General features: G+C 41.6%; 1 protein-coding gene across 1 annotated transcript in view; it reads right to left on the reverse strand.

The window, feature by feature from the left end:
• The window catches only part of NDUFS4 (NADH:ubiquinone oxidoreductase subunit S4), a 169,797-nt gene that overhangs the window by 10,063 nt on the left and 139,312 nt on the right, over positions 1-20,422 (reverse strand). The window contains exon 3 of the mRNA XM_056541806.1: positions 1,386-1,558. Within this exon, the coding sequence (XP_056397781.1) occupies positions 1,386-1,558 (173 nt within the window). The remainder of the gene's footprint in view (positions 1-1,385; positions 1,559-20,422) is intronic.

Here is a 20,422-nt window from a genome sequence, read left to right on the forward strand (position 1 = left end):
CTATCGCAATAGGAAGAGCAGGTGCGGTAACTCTCTGCATCCTGTTCCTGACCAGCTTTATAACTATTTTTTATTTTAGAAGGCATATTATCATTGTTATAACAGGATTTGCCCATCATATAAATTGGTGGCAGTCAATCCTCTGTGACCCGAACTGATCCTAAGAAAGAAAGGGTCACAGCACTGAGTTAGTGTTCAAGCCTTCACAATAGGCTAGGTGCCACTGTGCAGGAGAACTGCAACATAGCTAGACTTATGTCAAGGAGCTGAACTAGGGCTGCAGCCCCTTTGTTCTCAGGAGTGTTGGGGGTTAATTTAGATAAGCTATCACTTTATGATTGGTGGACATCGGACTCCCCACTCATAACATGATGGCAAAATTCAACATTAAAGGCTAAAACGGTTCACTACATACCCACATACCATATCAATCATTAGATGAACTGATGTAGATGACTGCTGTTATGTTGGTTATTGATAATATTAATACCTATGAAGAGGGGGTAATCTAACCCCTTAACGACCACGGACGTAAATGTACGTCCTGGTTTGGCGGAACTTCCAGCACCAGGACGTACATTTACGTCCTGTGTATGACCGCGAGCATTGGAAGGGTGCTCGCGTCATACACGGCAGGTTCCCGCCCGTAATGGCCGACATCACGGCATCTGCGGCATTGCGGTACTTTGATTGGATGATCGGATCGCCCGCAGCGCTGCCGCGGGGATCCGATCATCCAGCATGACAGCCGGAGGTCCCCTTACCTGGCTCCGGCCGTCTCCCGGGGTCTTCTGCTCTGGTCTGCGATCGAGCAGACCAGAGCAGAAGATCACCGATAATACTGAGCAGTGCTGTGTCCTATACATAGCACTGCACAGTATTAGCAATCAAAGGATTGCTATAGATAGTCTCCTATGGGGACATAAAAAGTGTTAAAAAAAAGTTGAAAAATGTAAAAATAAAAAGTAAAATAAAAGTGAAAAATCCCCTCCCCCAATAAAAATGAAAATTGTCATTTTTCCCATTTTACCCCCAAAAAGCATAAAATTTGTTTTTAATAAACATATTTGGTATCGCCGCATGCATAAGTGTCCGAACTATCAAAATAGAATGTTAATGATCCCGTACGGTGAATGGCGTAAACGTAAAAAATGAAACGAAACGCAAAAATAAAATTTGCCTGGCCCTTAAGGTGAAAATGGGCTTGGTCATTAAGGGGCTAAAGAAGGTCCATGCTGTTATTGAAGCCGTTTTCTAAACTAGAAGTGGATTGGAAAATATAAAAATAAGACTTTTACGTGTCTGGATGAACTTCAGGAAGAAACACAAAGATAATGTATATGAAACCAGCCTTATGCAGAAATGTACAGTAATAACACACTCACGTTGAAGCCCATCCCATTAAAGGGTTGTCCCAGCGCTCACGAGTATCAAAGTCAATTCTCCATTTCTTTGTGTTCTGTACACCAGACTGCATGGTATTCCGTGCTGGGACGAAGATGCGAGCTTTTCTGGTTTTGAGTTGCTCTTCTGGAAATCCAGTTATTGTGGAGATATCCTAATAAGACAAGACAAAAAACCTCATTAAGATTATGTGTCAGGATCAGTCTATTCCTGTATCTCCCAGATGAGAAAGCGAATGCTTGGAAAGTGATTCATTTCACAAACAAAAACACAAAGCTAAGAACCCTTTCAATGAAGAAAACATTGAAGAGTTAATATTAACCAAGGTGTCCCAAGGTCCCGACTTAGAAGTTGACATATTTCCAGACCAATGACTGACTTCAGAAGAAGCGGATTATTTTGTCGGAAAAAAAGTGAAAGTGATTAACATTACTAAACACTTTTGTCTACGTCTGGCTTTAATTAACAAAAACTGGTACACCCCACCCCGGTCTGACAAATTTTTCCTACGGGAAAGACGTCTCTATAGGGGGAATAACTTATACAAATGCAGATCACAATGACACAAGTCCGTCATAATCAAGGCGTACTATTATCCTGTCCATCAGGCTAAAGGAGAATTGTAACTTCTAGAAGACACTTTAGGAAATTATAAGTCTGTTAATTAAAGGGGTGGGGAACAATATGCCCCCTGTTCAACCACACACAAGAACACTACTACCCCAACCGTGTTCATCCTGAGCACAATGAGTGGGATGTTTTTGTCTTATATTCTTGTCTTCAGATGGCTTTATCACGTATTACTAAAACAGAGTAAATATACAAATCTTTGAGTCTCCCTAGTTAAATCTGGTTCTGAGAAAGCTGGGTAGAGACAAATATGGTTGTCATTATAACTTGCATATAATCAAGCTTTCCCAGAACCAGATATTACAAATCTGCCTAGCTAAGCAGTGAATTATCCTCTAATCCTTTTCACTGGCTGAAAATAATGGGCAGATATGCCTTTCAGAGGTCTGGAAAAGCCAGATGGCAAATTTTTAACACCCATACACATGTCTCAGGATATACTAAGATAAAGCGGAACAGGATTTTATGTAAGGGCTACTCCGGGAACTCGACTGGTGTCAGAAAGCCACAAATACAGATTTGTAAATTACTTCTATGAAAAAATCTTAATCCTTCCAGTACTTATCCGCTGCTGTATGCTTCAGAGGAAGTTGTGTAACCTGACCACAGTGCTCTCTACTGACACCTCACCTTTGCCGCAGCAGAATTCAACCAGGGGAATAGACATCTGTCCAAAGAATGAACATGTTCATTCTTTGGGGGTAAAATTCTGCCAGACTGCACTGCTGTGAAACAGCGAACGTAAATCCTACTGCCGATGATTTTGGCTGCAAGCGGACATTCTGCCGGAGGAATTCTAGAGCAGTGGTCTCCAAATCAGCTGTTGAAAAACTACAACTCCTATCATGCCCGGACAACAAACAGGCCATAGTTTGGAGACCACTGCTCTAGTATTTAAATGGGCACTGTCAGAATCAAAAGCTTTTGACATGTTGTACATCTTGGCAAAACATTGACCCTTCTAATATACTTCATAAGAAGTCTACTTTTTATAGAAAAAAATTACATATAAAAAAATAAAAAATAAACACTAGGGGTCCTCATACCATCCAGAACATTATCCTATCTGGCTGCAGCATCATCTTTGTCTTAGCTGCAGTGAGAGTGGGAGTAGCACTTCTCTATGCTCACTCCTGTTATATCAGACTGCAGCATGAAAACAGAGAGGAGGGTAACAGAGCAGGCTGCAGTGATAGGATGAAGAGACCCAGCACAGCAGACTCAGGGAGGAAGTGAATGCATGGTGAGTGAGGGCAGGCTCAGTGCTTACCTCGGACACGCCCCTTCCTGAGCAGTGGATTTTTGAATGAGTAAGCAGCAGAATGGAGGGATTTGTGAGCCAATTACAGAAGCCACACACATTAAAAAAATAGACATGTAAAGAATCTACATGACCTAGTGAGTAACAAAGAGAAGTATTATTTTTTTTTTCTATGATGCGATAGGTACGCTTTCAAACTTTGACCCCAAAAGCAGGAAACCTATATTAAAAACTATGGCAATCTGCAGCACCATTACTGATGCATATGAATATATCCCTTAGGAAATGGCTGTATATAAAATTCTCTAATGTACAGTCATATGGTCACTTTTAGCTCATTGAGAGTAATGCTCTGCTTTAAACTCCATGCGTGTGATTTTATTTTATTTTTACACAGAAAATTAATAGTTCCAGCATTGAAAATTTCTGCTGACAAAAGCATGTAACACACCTTCAGGCTGCAGGGAAAAAAAAAATCTATTGTGTAATTCAGTACTTAACATAGAATATAATGTCAAATCTGGGGATTGCCAAAAGGAACCTTACGTAACCCCCTCCTAACCACAATGCAGGTTTTATGCACTTCAGGTTATAGAAAACAATGCGGTCTCCAGACTGTTATAAGCCTTTGCTGCTCTCTTTAAGGGAGAGAGGTCAGCACATTCACAGCTCTCCAAAGCGCTGCTAACACCCGCAGCTTCACCACCAAACATCCCCACCCTACCTGGGCTCCATCTTATTGTATCAAACTTTTATGGACAAATATTTCTATTAGTGAAAGTCATAAAAGATGCCAGGCTTTCTCCAGCCCCTAATATAGGTTTTACTACAGAACCAGCAATGTGGCGAGGAGGCAGCGCTTGTGTACAGAACTTCCCACAGTCGCTGCTATTCCGTCTTTACAGTAACAAGTGCAATTTGTTCCAATCAGTTTTTGCTTCTTTAATGGCATTTCCTATTTTCGTTAAATATTCACACATCCATTTATAGGCAATGCATTGTTAATGAAGGGCCCAGCGGGGCACTATAAGTCATTTTAATAGGCATGAAATCATTCATTCCAGCCAGCCATTACAGCCATCATTGTAACAACGCCTTTTACAATAGCTCCAGTTGATCAACCATAATGTAAAGACATCTGCTCCAGGTGCTCCACGGTTTTATGATTATTATACTCCTTCCCCATATACAAACCGGGAATTGATTTAAAAAGCTGGACAAGTCCTGTAACAGGTCCACAGCGCTAGGCCAGGCTTAGACAAAAGGGAAACCTGAAATAGTAAGCAACAATGACCATCCTTATTTGTAGCAACAAAAAAACATCAAATAACACTTTACATCTGTATCAGTAGACAGTAGGATATATGTGATTCAGAAATAAAAATCCTGCTGTTTTTCCAGAAACAGAGCCACTCCTTATTATGGTTTGACTGCAGTATTACAGCTTGGCTTAATCTAAAGCATACCTGTCATATGGTAAAGAAAAAAAAAACCTAAAAACCAAAAAGGCCTACACTGCCCAGCCACAGCTGTGTTTCATTTTTTCTTAATTTTATCAGCCTGTTTAGCCAGTTGGCACCAGTGACATACTGCTCACTAAGGGCTCGTTCACACTGCCGTTGTGCTCCGGTGGGTCAGTCCATGGAAAGGACTGTGTAGGTAAGGAGTGTGATACAGAAGCAAAGCCTGGCCCAACCAGAACTAAAAAGTCATCAGTATTACAATCATGTGAGGGATTTAATCTGCTGCCAGAATTGGAGTCAGGAAGGAATTTTTTTCCCCTCTTATTTTTTCCTGTTTAAGCATTCGTTCACTGTACCGTCTTGCCCCCGTTAATAATTGCCAGTTATCAATCCATTTGATAATTTTTCAAATGGGTTGCAAACGGCTGTAAAAGAATCCCATTGATATCAATGTGATTTTTTTTTCCCAATCCTTAATCACTCGTTTGCTTTCTGTTCCGTTTTTTTAGAAAAATAGAATAGAAACGGATATAATAAATTTAACAATGAAGTCTATGGGTACCGGATTGAAAATGGATGAGCCTTTAATGTCTCCGTTTGCACCCATTTTTTCCAATCTGCTTTTGATCCGTTATTACTTCTGAGCATGCTCAGAAGAGGTGTGAGGAGCCAAAGAAGTAGCCAGACAATAATAAAAACAGAAAATAAACGGATTAAAAACTGATGCAACAGGATGCCACTCTGTGGAGCCATTGAAGTGTGTCAGCTTGTGAACGTAATCCAAGCAGGGATGTGGAATTCCTTTCAACCAATGCCTGGGACATGCAGTTCCGGGCAGGTGAATTTTTCCGGCCCTTAGCCCGGCTTTGGGTAAGCAGTGCCGGACCGGACAAGCGCGGAGGCGCTCAGCAGTCTGTAAGGAGCGGGCTCCCGACTCATGCCCGCTCCCTTCTCTGCAGCCCCCGGCTGATTTCAGTAGCAGGGGGCCACCGCTAACAGCCAGCATGCAGCGATCGCCGCGGCTGGCTATTAACCCTTTGGATCGCTGCTGTCAAAGGTGACAGCGGCATCTAAAGCGACATGAAAATGCTCCCTGGTGGGCTAGTGGGGTGGATCGACCCCCCCCCCCCAGAATGATTGCGAGACGGGAGATCCACTATAGAGGTAGCCGGAGGGCTTACCTCTGTTCCCTGCTGTCCCGTGGCTCTATCAATGGATCACAGAGCACACAGATCAATGGAGTTCAATAGAACTCTATTGATATGTGTGAGGAATCTAATGATTCCTCCTAAACGTCTAATAAAGTGTAAAAAAATAAATAAAGTTTTAATAAAAGTTTAAAAAGACACACATTAACCCCTTCCATGATTAAAGTTAAAATCACCCCCTTTTCCTATATAAAAACATGTAAACATAATAAAAGTAAACATTTAGTATCGATACATGCGTAATTGTGCGAACTATTAGAATATAACATTATGCATCCCATACAGTAAATGACGTAAATGTAAAAAAAAATTGCGATCAAAAAGTCAAATCAATACCAAAATGGTACTGATACAAAACAACAGATTGTGGCGCAAAAAATTAGCCCTCATACAGCCTGGTATGCGAAAAAAAATTCAAAATAAAAAGCTACATGATACATTCTTTTTGATTTCTACATCAAATAAATAAATTGGAAACTTCCAGTTTGGCAAAAATTTTTTATAAATCACATTCATGCAGTCTGTTGAGATGACTCGATATTAACGCAGAAATGAAAGCGAATCTAGTGTAGTGTGTATAATGCAGAGAGGGATTCCACGGCCTGCTATGACCCACATTCTGCCAAAGGGCCTTGCAACAACGTCTAGACTGGCGTATTCAGATGACATTCGTGCTTTTGTATGGAAAAATTGTCCACAAAACACCCTGCGGGCTGACAAAGCAAAGACGCTTGTTAACTAAGAACAGCTTGTTGGCTAAAGTGGATAGCAATAAATAAGCATGATTTTTCAGAACAGGTGCACCCTGGGCCCGAAAGAATGAATGCTGCAATAGTTCTAAATCCAGCAGTGTTTATGGCTGTCTAATATGTGTCTGTATCTATTAAACTGCATAATTAAAGTCGGATACAAGGAAATTTACCAGTAGAAGAAAAAAAAAGAAGAAAAAAAAAAATACAGTTTATAGCCCATATATATCCCCCAGAAATGTATCAAGCTGTGTAGCCTGCATGCACGCTGCCAATCTGTGTAAGAAATGCCGCCACCCTCTGCCAACAAAACACAGGTGTTACGGTGTAATATGGCGGTATGATACATGGGCTGCCTCAGTCGGATGATTCTGGATTACCTATGGCGTTTTCTTCATTTTCAACCAAAACTAGAGAAAAGCTGTACCTTACATTTTAATGTACATAGGTATAAAACAACACAAACCAGGTACCCTCTAAGGCAGTGTTTCCCAACTAGTGTGCCTCCAGCTTTTGCAAACCTACAACTTCCAGCATGCTTGGACAGCCAAACGGCTGTGCTCGGAGTTGTGGTTTTGCAACAGCTGGAGGCATACTGGGAGAGAAACCTTGCTCTGGGCCAGCAGATAACAGGGATTTGGCACTCAGAATAAGAATAAGAATCCATTCACACACTTATAATACAGATCTGTGTTTACATTCATACTAGCCTACATATCCATACTTAATTTGATAAAAAAAAAAAAAAGTCAGAAAAAAGATAAAAGTTTTTCACTGCTTTTAGAGTGGTGTTTTGCACACAGATAAACGTGATCAAGTGTAGAAAAAAATGCCAATGTTTAAGGGGTAATCCGCAGTTAAAAAAGAAAAAAAAAAGTTTTCATATCAACTGGTGCCAGAATGTTATACAGATTTGTAAATTACTTCTATTTAAAAATCGTAATCCTTCCAGTACTTATCAGCTGCTGTATGCTCCAGAGGAAGGTGTGTATTTCTTTCTAGTCTGGTCACCGTGCTCTCTGCTTACACCTCTGTCCATGTCAGGAACTGTCCAGAGCAGAAGAGGTTTCTGTTACAAACAAAGAAAGCAGCAGAGAGCACTGTGGTCAGACTGTAAAGAACTACACAACTTCTTCTGTAGTATACAGCAGCTGATAAGTACTGGAAGGATTAAGATTTTTAAATAGAAGTAATTTACAAGTCTGTATAACTCTCTGGGACCAGTGAAGGGCCCATTCACACTATGGAATATCAGAAAATTAGGCATTGTGCATGATGCAGCAGAATTTCTCTGACATTGCCTGTCCCAAACAAAAAGGACAGAACCCCCTTATAAAAGAACAGGCTTGAGAAATCCTGGCCCATCATATGTCACATGGGCGCTGATTTTTCCCACAGGAGTTAATGAAAACTGAAAAAAATGTCATTTACCTATGAAGACCCATTTAAAAACTCCAAGCAGGTAATGCAATTTCTCCCCTAAAACATTTGCAAAGAAGGATGAAGAAAAAATAAAATAAAAATCAGTACACCATATAGAAATAAAGAGATCATATGGCAATCTACTGTCTCTAACAGGGTAACCCAGGGTACTCCTCCTCAAGTGCCGCATGTTGCAGATGACATGAAGCCCAACATACACAGATATTCAACGTTCCTTGTCCCTGTTCACACTAGGATTGCTAATTAAGACATAAAAACTTTAACAATCTACTTTTATACACCATGAAAAATGCTTCACTATTCTGCCAACAAACATGTGGGTGGAGACCCCCCTCTCATTTCTACACTTTCTGTATATAGGCTTGCTTGCATTTTTTTGCCTAAAACCGGGAAAAAGTCCAAGGAGGAAGATCTCTCTCTCTAAGCTGTTTGACTACAAGAAAAAAAGAAAAAGGACAGAAGGAAACAGAGCTGAGAAAAGAGACATTTCTCAAACGTCTTGACTTTCTTTGGACCTTTAGTACAAATGTTTTACGCTAAAGAGGACATATTCTATTTATTTTGAAGGTCAATACAATTACCACCAGACATGTGGTTCCGGGCGCCGGGCAGGTCAACTTTTCATAGATTTAGCCCTGTATCAGGGACTTTTTTTTTTTTGCCAGTGTGAGGTGCAAATGGGCACCTCACACCGGCGCTCAGGGTGTATGGATTGGGCTCCTGACTCAAGCCTGCTCCATACTCGGCGGCTAATAGCCCAGCATGCGGCGATCGTCGTGGCTGGCTATTAACCCTTTAGATCACTGCTGTCAAATTTGGCAGTGGTGTCTAAAGGGATCTTTAAACTATCCCTGGTGGTCTAGCGGGGTGGATCGCTACCCCCGCGATCGATCAGGCATCTTATCCCCTATCCTTTGGCATCTGACTTTTTTTTACTTTTAAATGCCACAATCAGCATTGATAATGTGTTTATAACGGACACCAGTGTTCTTTTTGATTTTTTTTTATCTTGTCCACAGTGCTCGCTACTGACACCTCTGTTCATGTCAGGAACTGTCCAGAGCAGGTTTGCTATGGGGATTTTCTCCTGCTCTGGACAGTTCGACATAAGGTGTCAGCAGAGAGCACAGTGGACAAGACAAAAAAGAAATTCAAAAAGAACAGAATTTCCTCTGTAGCAAACAGACTCTTGCACAGACTTTGGACTCCTGCTGGCCTGGCAGAAGTCTAAAATCCGGAAATGCAGCCTGGAGTGCTGAGAGGGGGGGGGGGGTGCAGCCTTTGCCAATCATAGCTCATCTCACACACTTAACTGCTCTGGGCTGTGTGTAGCAGAGTGAGGAAATTCTCCCCTGTATGGCTTCAGATGATGTGACGCCTGCTGGGGAACGCCCCTTCCCAATCTGTGAATCTGACTGAGCAGAAAATACAGAACAATATCAAGGTAGAAAACTAACAAATAATAAAAAAAATAAAGGCAGGGGTGGTTTACCATAATGGGGGAAGTGAAATGGGATTATAAAATTTTACAAGATCATGATAGGTATTCTCCAAGTCTTGTAAGTTATTAACAAGGTCCATCATAGATCAGTTTGTTATTTTGAGATCTTGGAAAATTGGATGCCAAGTCAATACTGCTCTCCCTGCTCTTCTGATGACGTTCTGAATTCACTGCACCCAACTTTGTTTTCCACCAATACCGGGCAGGGCTTTTAATAAGATAGCCAGGGAGGAAAATAAATAAAAAATACTAATTTAGCTGCTGCCACCATGTTGTAGCATGGAGGGAAAAAAAAGTCAGTTTCAACCCTTTAGAAAATTCACTGCGAACAGATGTGTATCTAGTGTACCATAGAAAGCAAATCACTGAAAAAACACTAAAACTTAACATTTAATTTACCTATTAAAAAGGATCCACAAGTGGTCTTATTGCCATTGAACAACACAACAGAAATTGCTGCACAGAAACCATGGTCAGAATCCAATTTGCAGTCTGAAGCAAAAAACAAGAGGAGCGCAAATTTAAACAAGAGGAGCGCAAATATTTTATCTAAAGGAGGGATGTAGGTGAGGAGAAATTGGGGGGAGTATAGTATAATAGCCCTGATTTCTTCACTCTCACTACACCTACTCCCAGGTGGATAAGGGTGGCCCCTCTCTGGAATCTAGTCCTGTTCGCCTAGGAGTAGATTTAGTGAGAAGGAAGAAATAAGGGCTATTATGAGGTAGAGGCCACTTACATCTTGCAGGCTTATACCCCCCCAGGACCCCTCACCCCAATTTCTCCTCACCTACATCCCTCCTTTAGATAAAATTTGTCATATTTGCGCTCCTCTTGTTTTTTGCTTCAGTGGTGGATTTTCAATCTAATTTATGTAGAAGTCTGCAAAGTGGATTCTGACCATGGTTTCTGTGCAGCAATTTCTGTTATGTGTCATTCGATGGCAATGGATCCTTTTTAATAGGCAAATTAAATGTTAAGTTTTAGTGTTTTTTTCAGTGATTTTATTTCCACCCTTTGGTTGAATCCACATGGGTCAGAACTAGGGATCGACCGATTATCGATACTGATAATCGGTCATCTTTCAGGCAGATAGCTGATAACTTATACGGATATTCCGATATAAGTTATCGGCTATTTCAACAACCCCCCGGCGGGGCAGAGGCCGTTGCAGATCAATGATTTAAAGCGGGCGCTTTAAATCAATGAACTGCAGCGGCTTTTGCCGAGCCAGAGATTGCCGCCGCCGCCACCCGCTTCTCTTCCCCAGCCTGTCCTGGGGTCCTGAGTCTAACCACCACAGTTGCTCCATCGCCCCCCCCCCCCCCCATCCTCTGCCCACATACCGCCGCCGCCCCCTCCATCCTCTGCCCACATACCGCCGCCCCCCATCCCCGGTGTTATAATTACCTGTTTTTGGGGTCCGCGATACTTCTGGCTCTGTCGGCGCCCTGCGCTGTCACTGTGTGCACTGACTGTGACGTCACGTTGGGGGCGTCACTCGTCATTACGCAGCGCAGAGCAACCGCGCAGGAGCAAGAAGTATCGCGCACTCCGGGAACAGGTAATTATAACACCAGGGATGGGGGGATGCGATGGGGCGGCGGCGGCGGTATGTGGGCAGAAGATGGGGGGGAGGCGATGGGGCAGCGGCGGTATGTGCGCAGAGGATGGGGGGAAGCAATGGGGCAGCGACGGCGGTATGTGGGCAGAGGATGGGGGGAGGCAATGGGGCAACTGCGGCGGTATGTGGCCAGAGGATGGGGAGGCAATGGGGCAGCGGCGGAGATGGTTGTCTCTGGCCGGGGGCGGGGCATTATCGGAATATCGGCAAGGTAATTGCCAATACCGATAATGTCCAAAATCGTGATTATCGGCCCATAATATCGGCCAAACCAATAATCGGTCGATCCCTAGTCAGAACTGCTGATAATTTTACCTGCAGATTTTCAGCCACAGCATAGTTATTATGTTGCGGATTTATGATCGATTTATGTTCTGTGTAAAAGGGTGACGTCCACCGTTATTCCGTAATAAATTTAACTTGTAGCGCATGTGACAGATCTGTGGGGAAAAAATTCAGACACTTGTGAAATCATGCTAATGGGGTGCTCTCAGGCCCTAGAACAGCACGAGGTGTGAATACGGCCCTAATGGTCTTTATAACTATTTTGATTCTTTGTGAGTTTTAATCGCTGTAATAAAAGTGAGGTTTTAGCTTGTAATGTTCTGCTATACAGAGAATATATTGTACATCCAGTGATAAATCGCCACAAATACCCAGAATGTTTTTGGTCCAGATCACTGGAAATGCTCTATAAATCTGAACATTTTGCAAAAGTGCAACATGGTGTAGGACACTGTGGACCTATAAAAGAATCACTACATGTGGAGACAGTAACAGAATCTATAATCCAGGTGGATCATCTATGTAATGTATAGGTGAAGTAAGAAGAAAAAGGCCAAAATAAACACGAGAGATACTTTCTAAGAGGCGAGAGTTCGCTAGGAGACAACACAGACTGACATGTTTAATGTAATATTCAGACCATCCTCAATTCCCACGTGACTACACTGTATCTAACATTTAATGTATCACTTTGCTTCAGTAAAAAACATAAAAATCTAAAAAAAAAAAACTATCCAGCATTCAAAAGAATTCAAGCAAAATTGTTACAGCGTTTTATACCTAGTGAAAGGCCTGACAGAGGGATTCAAATACCAGTAAAGAAAATATCCCTGTGTCACACTCTAGCTATAACACAGTACCACTTTTCCCAGTATTGCTTTCATCTTGTGAATAAATTGGTGGGGGTAACTAATTTTTGCTTGGAATTTTTTTTTTTTTTTTTTTATGTACACAGACATACTACAGGCTGGCATAAACAACAGCCTATAATCTAGATCTGCAGGACAAGGGATCAACATTTTATCTCCATGCATCCAGGTTATCACTATGTGCACATGATATATATGCAGATAGTAATTCAATTTATATTAAAGAGGGACTACAGGGAAGGGAGGTTTTTAACAACTTTCCCATCCTGTCTGTTCTACACTGCTCAAAAAAAATAAAGGGAACACTAAGATAACACATCCTAGATCTGAATGAATGACCTAATTGAATGAAATACTTTCGTCTTTACATCATTTTTGTGTGATTTTTTTTGTCAGCACATTGAACTATCAATGGAAATCAAATTTAGCAACCCATGGAGGTCTGGATATGGAGGTCTGGCTGATGCAACTTTGATGTAATGTCCTTAAAACAAGTCAAAATGAGGCTCAGTAGTGTGTGTGGCCTCCACGTGCCCGTATGACCTCCCTACAATGCCTGGGCATGCTCCTGATGAGTCTCCTGAGGGATGTCCTCCCAGACATGGACTAAAGCATCCGCCATCTCCTGGACAGTCAGAGGTGGATGGAGCGAGACATGATGTCCCAGATGTGCTCAATCGGATTCCGGTCTGGGGAACAGGCGGGCCAGTCCATAGCATCAATGCCTTCCTCTTGCAGGAACTGCTAATACACTCCAGCCATATGAGGTCTAGCATTGTCTTGCATTAGGAGGAACCCAGGGCAAACCGCACCAGCATATGGTCTCACAAGGGGTCTGAGGATCTCATCTCGGTACCTAATGGCAGTCACGCTACCTCTGGCAAGCACATGGAGGGCTGTGTGGCCCCTTAAAGACCGGTCTTGTACTTAATGCTCGGGCTCAGAATTAACATGTCAATTCTTTCATTGGGTGAATTTCCGCAGCAAAAATTTCAGCCATTAAAATTCTGTTGAGTGAATGGGTCAACAGGAGACCCATTTACACCAATGCTAGGTTAGTGCAGCGAAAATCTAAGATTGAAAGAACGGAGGGACAAGAAGGCACTCACCATACAGTAGGGTACTTTATTCTTCAGTTGCGAACATACAACTACTGGTGAGGGAGTCAGGCAGACAGCGGGAGACGCATCGGGACGACTGTTTTGTGCGTAATGACGCACTTCTTCTAGCCAACGCAGAGCGTCAGCTAGAGGATGTGCATCGTTACGCACGAAACAGTCGTCCCAATGCGCCTCCAGTTGTCTGCCTGACTCCCTGACCAGTAGTTGTATGTTCAAAACTGAAGAATAAAGTACCCTACTGTATGGTGATTGCCGTCTTGTCCCTCCGTTCTTTCAAGTGTAACCTCATCTTACACTCTAAAAATAGAAGACGACTAATTCCATGTGGACATACCATAGTGTGAACATACCCTAAGGAACAGTAGCGATCTGGAATGTGTAGCCATAACAGTTATGTAACTACACTAAATAATACATTATTGGTCTATTCACACACACACACACATTATTCTGCATAGATTTGATGCGCAAGATTTTCTGTTGCAGATTTCAATGTAAAAATATGACTGAACACAGCTTGAAATCCTACGCATGAAATCTGCGCAGAATAGTGTACATGTGAATAGACGCTAAAGAGGTTTTCTTTAGATGACACCATTAGTACATAGGAACACTATAGTACTTGTCAGTATGCCAGACTGTGTAAGTTAGACAGCTCGGCCCCATCTCTTTGACACTTGGTTAAGAAATAAAAAGGCAATTTTATAAGTTTGGCAACCACGTGCTCCAGAAAAATTATCCTTCTTAATGACATCAATCATTTTACCATAAAATGTATGGTGCAACACTTAAAATATTATTTCGGGAAATTAAAAAGAAAACTGCAATTTAACAAATTTTGGAAGGTTTCACTTTCACGCTGTACACTTTACAGTAAAAATTATGTTTCCTTTATTCTGTGGATCAATACGATTAAAATGATACCCATGGTTACATATTTTTCTGTTATTGTGCAGCTTTAAAAAAAATCTCAAACTTTTTAAATAAAATTAGATTGTTTAAAATCACTATTTTGTTCACCTGTAACTTTCTAATTTTTCCACATGAGGGCTCATTTTATGCACCGTGATCCATACTTTTTATTGGTACCACTTTTGCATGTACAGTGGTCCCTCAACATACGATGGTAATTCGTTCCAAACGAGCCATCGTTTGTCGAATCCATCGTATGTTGAGGGATCTGTGCAATGTAAAGTATAGGAAGCTGTACTCACCTGTCCCCGCCGCTCCCGATGGTGATCCCGGGCCTCCGCTGGGCTCTCCGCTGTCTTCTCCGGTCCTCCGCTGTCTTCTCCGGTCCTCCTCTGTCTTCTCCGGTCCTCTTCTGTCTTCTCCGGTCCTCTTCTGTCTTCCGCAAGGCCTTACTGGGCCTGCGTAGCGACATCATTACGCCGCTGCGTACCCCATTCCTATTGGATGGCGTGCGCAGCAGCGTATTGACGTCATCGGAGAGGGCCGAGAAGACGCCGGAAGACCAGCGCTGGACCCGGAGGGAACCCCGGAGCATCGTGGAGGGGGAAGTAATACTTACCGCACCACACGGGGAACATTAAGCTGCTATTCGGCAGCAGCTTAAGCATTTGGCGCTGCCGGATAGCACTTAATGCGATGGCCCCGACATAAAAAAAGCATCGTATGTCGATGCTGACATCGACATGCGATGGCCTCTGAGAGGCCATCGTATGTCGATTTCATCATATGTCGGGGCCATCGTAGGTCGGGGGGTCACTGTATATCAAGTTAACAGCTTTTTATAATTTTTTTTGGGGAATTTGATATCACAAAAAAAGCAGCAATTTTGGGCTTTAAAAAAAAAAAAAAAAAAAAAAAAAATGTTTACGCCATTCACCGAACATGATCATAAACATTATATTTTGATAGTTCGGACATTTACGCATGCGGCGATACCAAATGTTTATAAAAAAAATGTAAATGCTTTTTGGATAAAATGGGAAAAAAGGGTCCATTTACATTTTTTATTGGAGGAGAAAAACCTGGGATGACGGCCGGAGCAGGTAATGGGACCTCCGGCCGTAGGCAATCCGATCATTCATTTTAACGACCGCATTGCCGCAGAGGCCATGATCTGTATTGATCACAGCATCTGAGGGATTAAAGGCAGACATCAGCATGATCGCTGATGTCCGCCATTACAGGAGGGGTCCCTAGCTGCTGATAGCTGCTGGGACCTGCTGTGCATGATGCGAGCACCGGTCCGTTGCTTGCGTCATGTATAGGATGTAAATGTACGTCGTGGTGCCTTGAGTACCAGGGCATCAGGATGTACATTTATGTCCTTTGTGGTTAAGTGGTTAAAAGGTCTATCCACGCGTACAGTATCCCGCACATATTTGATGCTGTAGATTAACTCCTTAAGGACACAGGGTGTACCTGTACGCCCCGCACCAACTCCCCTTCTATGATGCAGACTCAGGAGCTGAGCCCGCATCATAGCGTGGCTAATGTCGGGCATTACCGATCACAGTGAAGCCCTTAGACGCGGTTAACCTCTTAAGACACCACGATCAAAGTTAATTGCGGCATCTAAAAATAAAATATTTAAAAAAGTTCAGCTAAGCTGAACAGTACCACCGCGGTGTCCCGATCAGCTGAGAGGATGGCGGGAGAGCCTCCTTGCCGTCCGATCAGTGGCTCGATGCTCCAGGAAGCCTCAGCAGCCTGGAGCAATCGAGCACCGAACACACTGATCAATGCTATGGCATAGCATTAAACTGTGTATGCAATCCAAGGATTGCATGTAATAGTCCCCTATGAGGACTATAAAATTGTGTAAAAAAAGTCAATAAATGTGAATTAACCCCTTCCCTAGTAAAAGTTTACATTATCCTTTTCCCCCAAAAAAAATTTACTAAAAAAAAAATATGTAAACAAAAAAATAAAAATAAAACAAACGTGGTATTTCCGTGTGCGTAAATGTCCAAACCATAAAAAAATATAATGTTAATTAAACCGTATGGTCAATGGCGTATATGTAAAAAAATACCAAAGTCCAAAATGGCATATTTTTGGTCACTTTGTACTACCTATAATTTTTTTTTTTTTTTTAATAAAAAGTGATCGAAAAGTCCCAACAAAACATAAATGGTACCGATGAAAACTAAAGATCACAGCGCAAAAAATTAGCCCTCACACATCCCCATATACGGAAAAAAAAAAGTTATATAGTAGTCAGAAAAGGACAATTTTAAACGTACAGATTTTCGTGCAAAAGTTATCTTTTTTTAATAGAAATAAAACAAAATAAAACATTTATAAGTAGGGTATCATTTTAATCGTATGGACCAACAGAATAAAGATAAGGTGTCATTTTTACAAAAATGCACTGTGTAGAAAAGAAAGCCGCCGAAAAAAAACCTTTTGTCCCATAAATAATTTTTTGGGTTTCGCCTTAGATTTTGTGGTGTGCTGATTGATGTAATTACAAAGTAAAATTGGTGGCGCAAAAAACAAGCCCTCATAGGTCTGTAGGTGGAAATCTGAAAGAGTAAATTTTTCGAAGGTGAGGAGGAAAAAACAAAAGTGCAAAAATGAAAAAATCTTTAGTCTTTAAAAGGGGTCCGCTGCTCAGTGTCGCCCCCACTATAGACTTGCATTGAGGGGGCGAGGTGTGACGTCATGAGGGGGCGGGGCTATGATGTCACGAGCTCCCGGCGTCGGCTCCAGCATTCGGAACAGTTTAAGGGGTTAAAGCTGTGTTTAGTCATTTTGTTTACATTAAAATCTGCAGCATAAAATCTGCCGCTTAAAATAACATGCACACGATACTGTACGTGTGAATTCTTGGGAGTATTTTTTTCTAAATAATTCTGCTCAAGCTGCTGTAAAATAGAAAAAAAAATAAACCTTATATTCACCTTCCTTCTTCCTGATGAGAGTAATGGAGACGCCTGCAATAGTTTATCCCAACGCTGCATTTACACAGCAAAAACACTCCATGACAAAAAAAGAAAAATATTTTGAGGACTCCTCTATAAACTTTCATCTATGTAATATGGCCAGAAAGTATCCACAGCGCTTCCATGTAGGCTAAATTTAAAGACTCGTTCAGATCCATCTTGTACCCTGGCAAAGTCATTTGCTGTGTTTTGTCTAATGTAACACAATTTGCAGAACTTTTTCCTGCCTTCGTTCCAGCAGTGAATACCAGCAGAGTCACAAGCTGCGATTTGTGTCTGTGCATCGAGCGTAGTTTTCAGTTCTAACAGCAGTGACAGGAACTTTGCTGGACAATTTAATCATATTTTCTCTTTTACAAGCCTCCAACCTAACTTTTTTGTTTTTTTTTCTAGCAAACCAACAAGGGTCTTGATGTTGTCACAGATCATCATGAACCCAAGTGAGCCATGTCTCAATTTGTTTTTCTTTTCACCTCATAAAGCAGGCTTGGAGATGTCAGACGGATCATGGCTACAATATGAGCAAAATGAGCCGCGAGTATATTCAAGATGTAGAGAGCAAGATAAGGCGTAAGCGAGGCAAGAGATACACAGCTGCTAATACTACAAGGCCTGGAGTTACCCTTGTTTTTTTTTTTTTTATACAAGTATCATGTGAAGGATGGAGATTTTTTCCTTCCGATCATGAAGAGTCCATAACTCACTCTACATAGGTCAAACTGACTGTGTTTACCAAGCTTCTAACCCAATGCTAAAAAGCGTTATAAGTCTATATTTGTTACACAGAGTCTGCACATCTTTAGGTTGTCACTATGTAGCCAATGTACATTTGGAAATTACCTCTTTAGTTTCCTGCTGGGTTCATCATGAACCCATCCTGAACCCAGGGTTAGGGTGGGGTCAAAGTGAAAAGAAAATCACAATCTTTGTCAACGTGAATGAAAGATGACGTGTTGGGCTGAGTGGTCATGTTGGATTTCTTTATAATAAGTTGATCTGCATCTTATATCAGAGACAACTTTCTAGTTCATCAGAAGAAATCTACTTTAGGCACAGAGTTTTTGCACCTTAGTAACTTTACACTGGCTCACTAGACCGTAGATGTGTGGATGAGTTGAGAAGATATGCACGGTACAACAACGTTGTCAACAAAGATACAGAATAAGACGTGGCATCTAGCACAAGCCTGGCACCTAGGAGGCAGAAAGGTTCTGAAATTCTTATTCCTTGGTGGGGCGCAGAGTCTAGACACTGTGATTTCTCACACTTTGAAAATGCCATACAACACTCTTTTGTTATAGTTTCATCTACATGGCTTTCTGTTAGTGACAAGAAAACCTATCCTTTAAGTGACATTTCAATAGGTGAAAGCCCGAGCTTTACAATTCCTTGAAAACAATATGAACTCTTGAAAAGAACTATATGGCACCAGCCTGAACTCAGTCCTGTGAAGGTTACAGAGATCTCTGCACAGCAGCAATAGTATGTAGCTTAATTTAACTATATAAAAGCCTATTTCAATACGGTGTATGGTGTATTTTCTCTCATGTTCCATCTGATGATCAAGGTTTATCTTGACTATGCAAATATGGAAGCCAGAAAGAGGAAAAATAACTTTGTCTAAAGCTGTCTATAAGCACCAGACTATTTTCTGATTAAAAGAAAAAAAAAGATACATGTCTGGGGCAGTGAGACCCATGTCTGGTGTGGACAAAAACATTTACCAAACAGGTCCGATATCTTGTGTTCACACGATCGACAACTATACGTACTGTTCCAGTTTTGGACCCACCAGGTTAAGTGCTTTTGTGGATTCATCCACATGTGGACATGCGCTCAACTATACTGAAAGTATTTCAGCTATCATAGCAGAAACAAGACATATCAATAATGCTCAACAGGTTATTTGTGAAATACAAGAAATAGAACACAATGGCAAGTGATTAGCTTCAAATTCATCTCCAAATGGGGTTGTCTTCTTATGGACCTTTGGGGCCTAGTACTGTGTCAGCATGTGGACCTGCTAGAGAATAGTCTTTCCCACTGTAAAGCCAATCCAACACTGAACCCCTTTTAAAATATGTGGGTGTGCTTTCTAACTCCTCGCCATGGAGTCCTTCTGTCTCTTGCACAGAATTGCTCCTAACAAAATCCTTTTCCTCATACAACCCTTTATGCTAAATTTGCACTTCAGATCCTTATTTAAATGTCCACGAACAGTCCTCTGTACTTATATACATCATAAGACAAATGTTGACCGTCAAACATCTGTTCTTAACATTTCACCCAAAAAGTTACCTAAAGGGGTACATTGAAGTACAACATTTTTTTTCATATCAACTGGCTCCAGAAAGTTAAACATATTTGTAAATTACTTCTATTAATAATTCCTTATCCTTTCAGCACTTAGCTGCTGTATACTACAGAGGAAGTTGTGTAGTTCTTTTCTGTCTGACCACAGTGCTCTCTGCTGACCACTCTGTCCGTGCCAGGAACTGTCCATTGTAGGAACAAATCCCTATAGGAGACCTCTCCTTCTCCGGACAGTTCCTGCCATGGACAGAGGAGTCAGCAGAGAACAATGTGGTCAGACAGAAAAGAACAACTCAACTTCCTTTGTAGTATACAGCAGCTGATAAGTACTGGAAGGATTTAGATTTTTTAATAGAAGTAATTTACAAATCTGTTTAAATTTGTTACCAGTTTATCTGGGGGAAAAAAAAATATATAGTTTTCCACCGGAGAACCCCTTTAAATTCAGTGTTCCAGGCACATAATCTCAAAGCATATTAGCAACCAGGAAAATTCTACTCATTAAAGAGTGTTCCTTCTCATTCCTAGCAAATGGTATGACGATTTCATTTTCACAAGATTCATTCGGCTGTCAAAGGAAGGGTCAGGTATGAGTCTCAGGTCTCCTAGGCCTGGATCATACCCAGATTTCCGC

The sequence above is a fragment of the Hyla sarda genome, chromosome 1 (genome assembly GCF_029499605.1).
Source record: "Hyla sarda isolate aHylSar1 chromosome 1, aHylSar1.hap1, whole genome shotgun sequence".
Lineage (NCBI taxonomy): Eukaryota > Metazoa > Chordata > Amphibia > Anura > Hylidae > Hyla > Hyla sarda.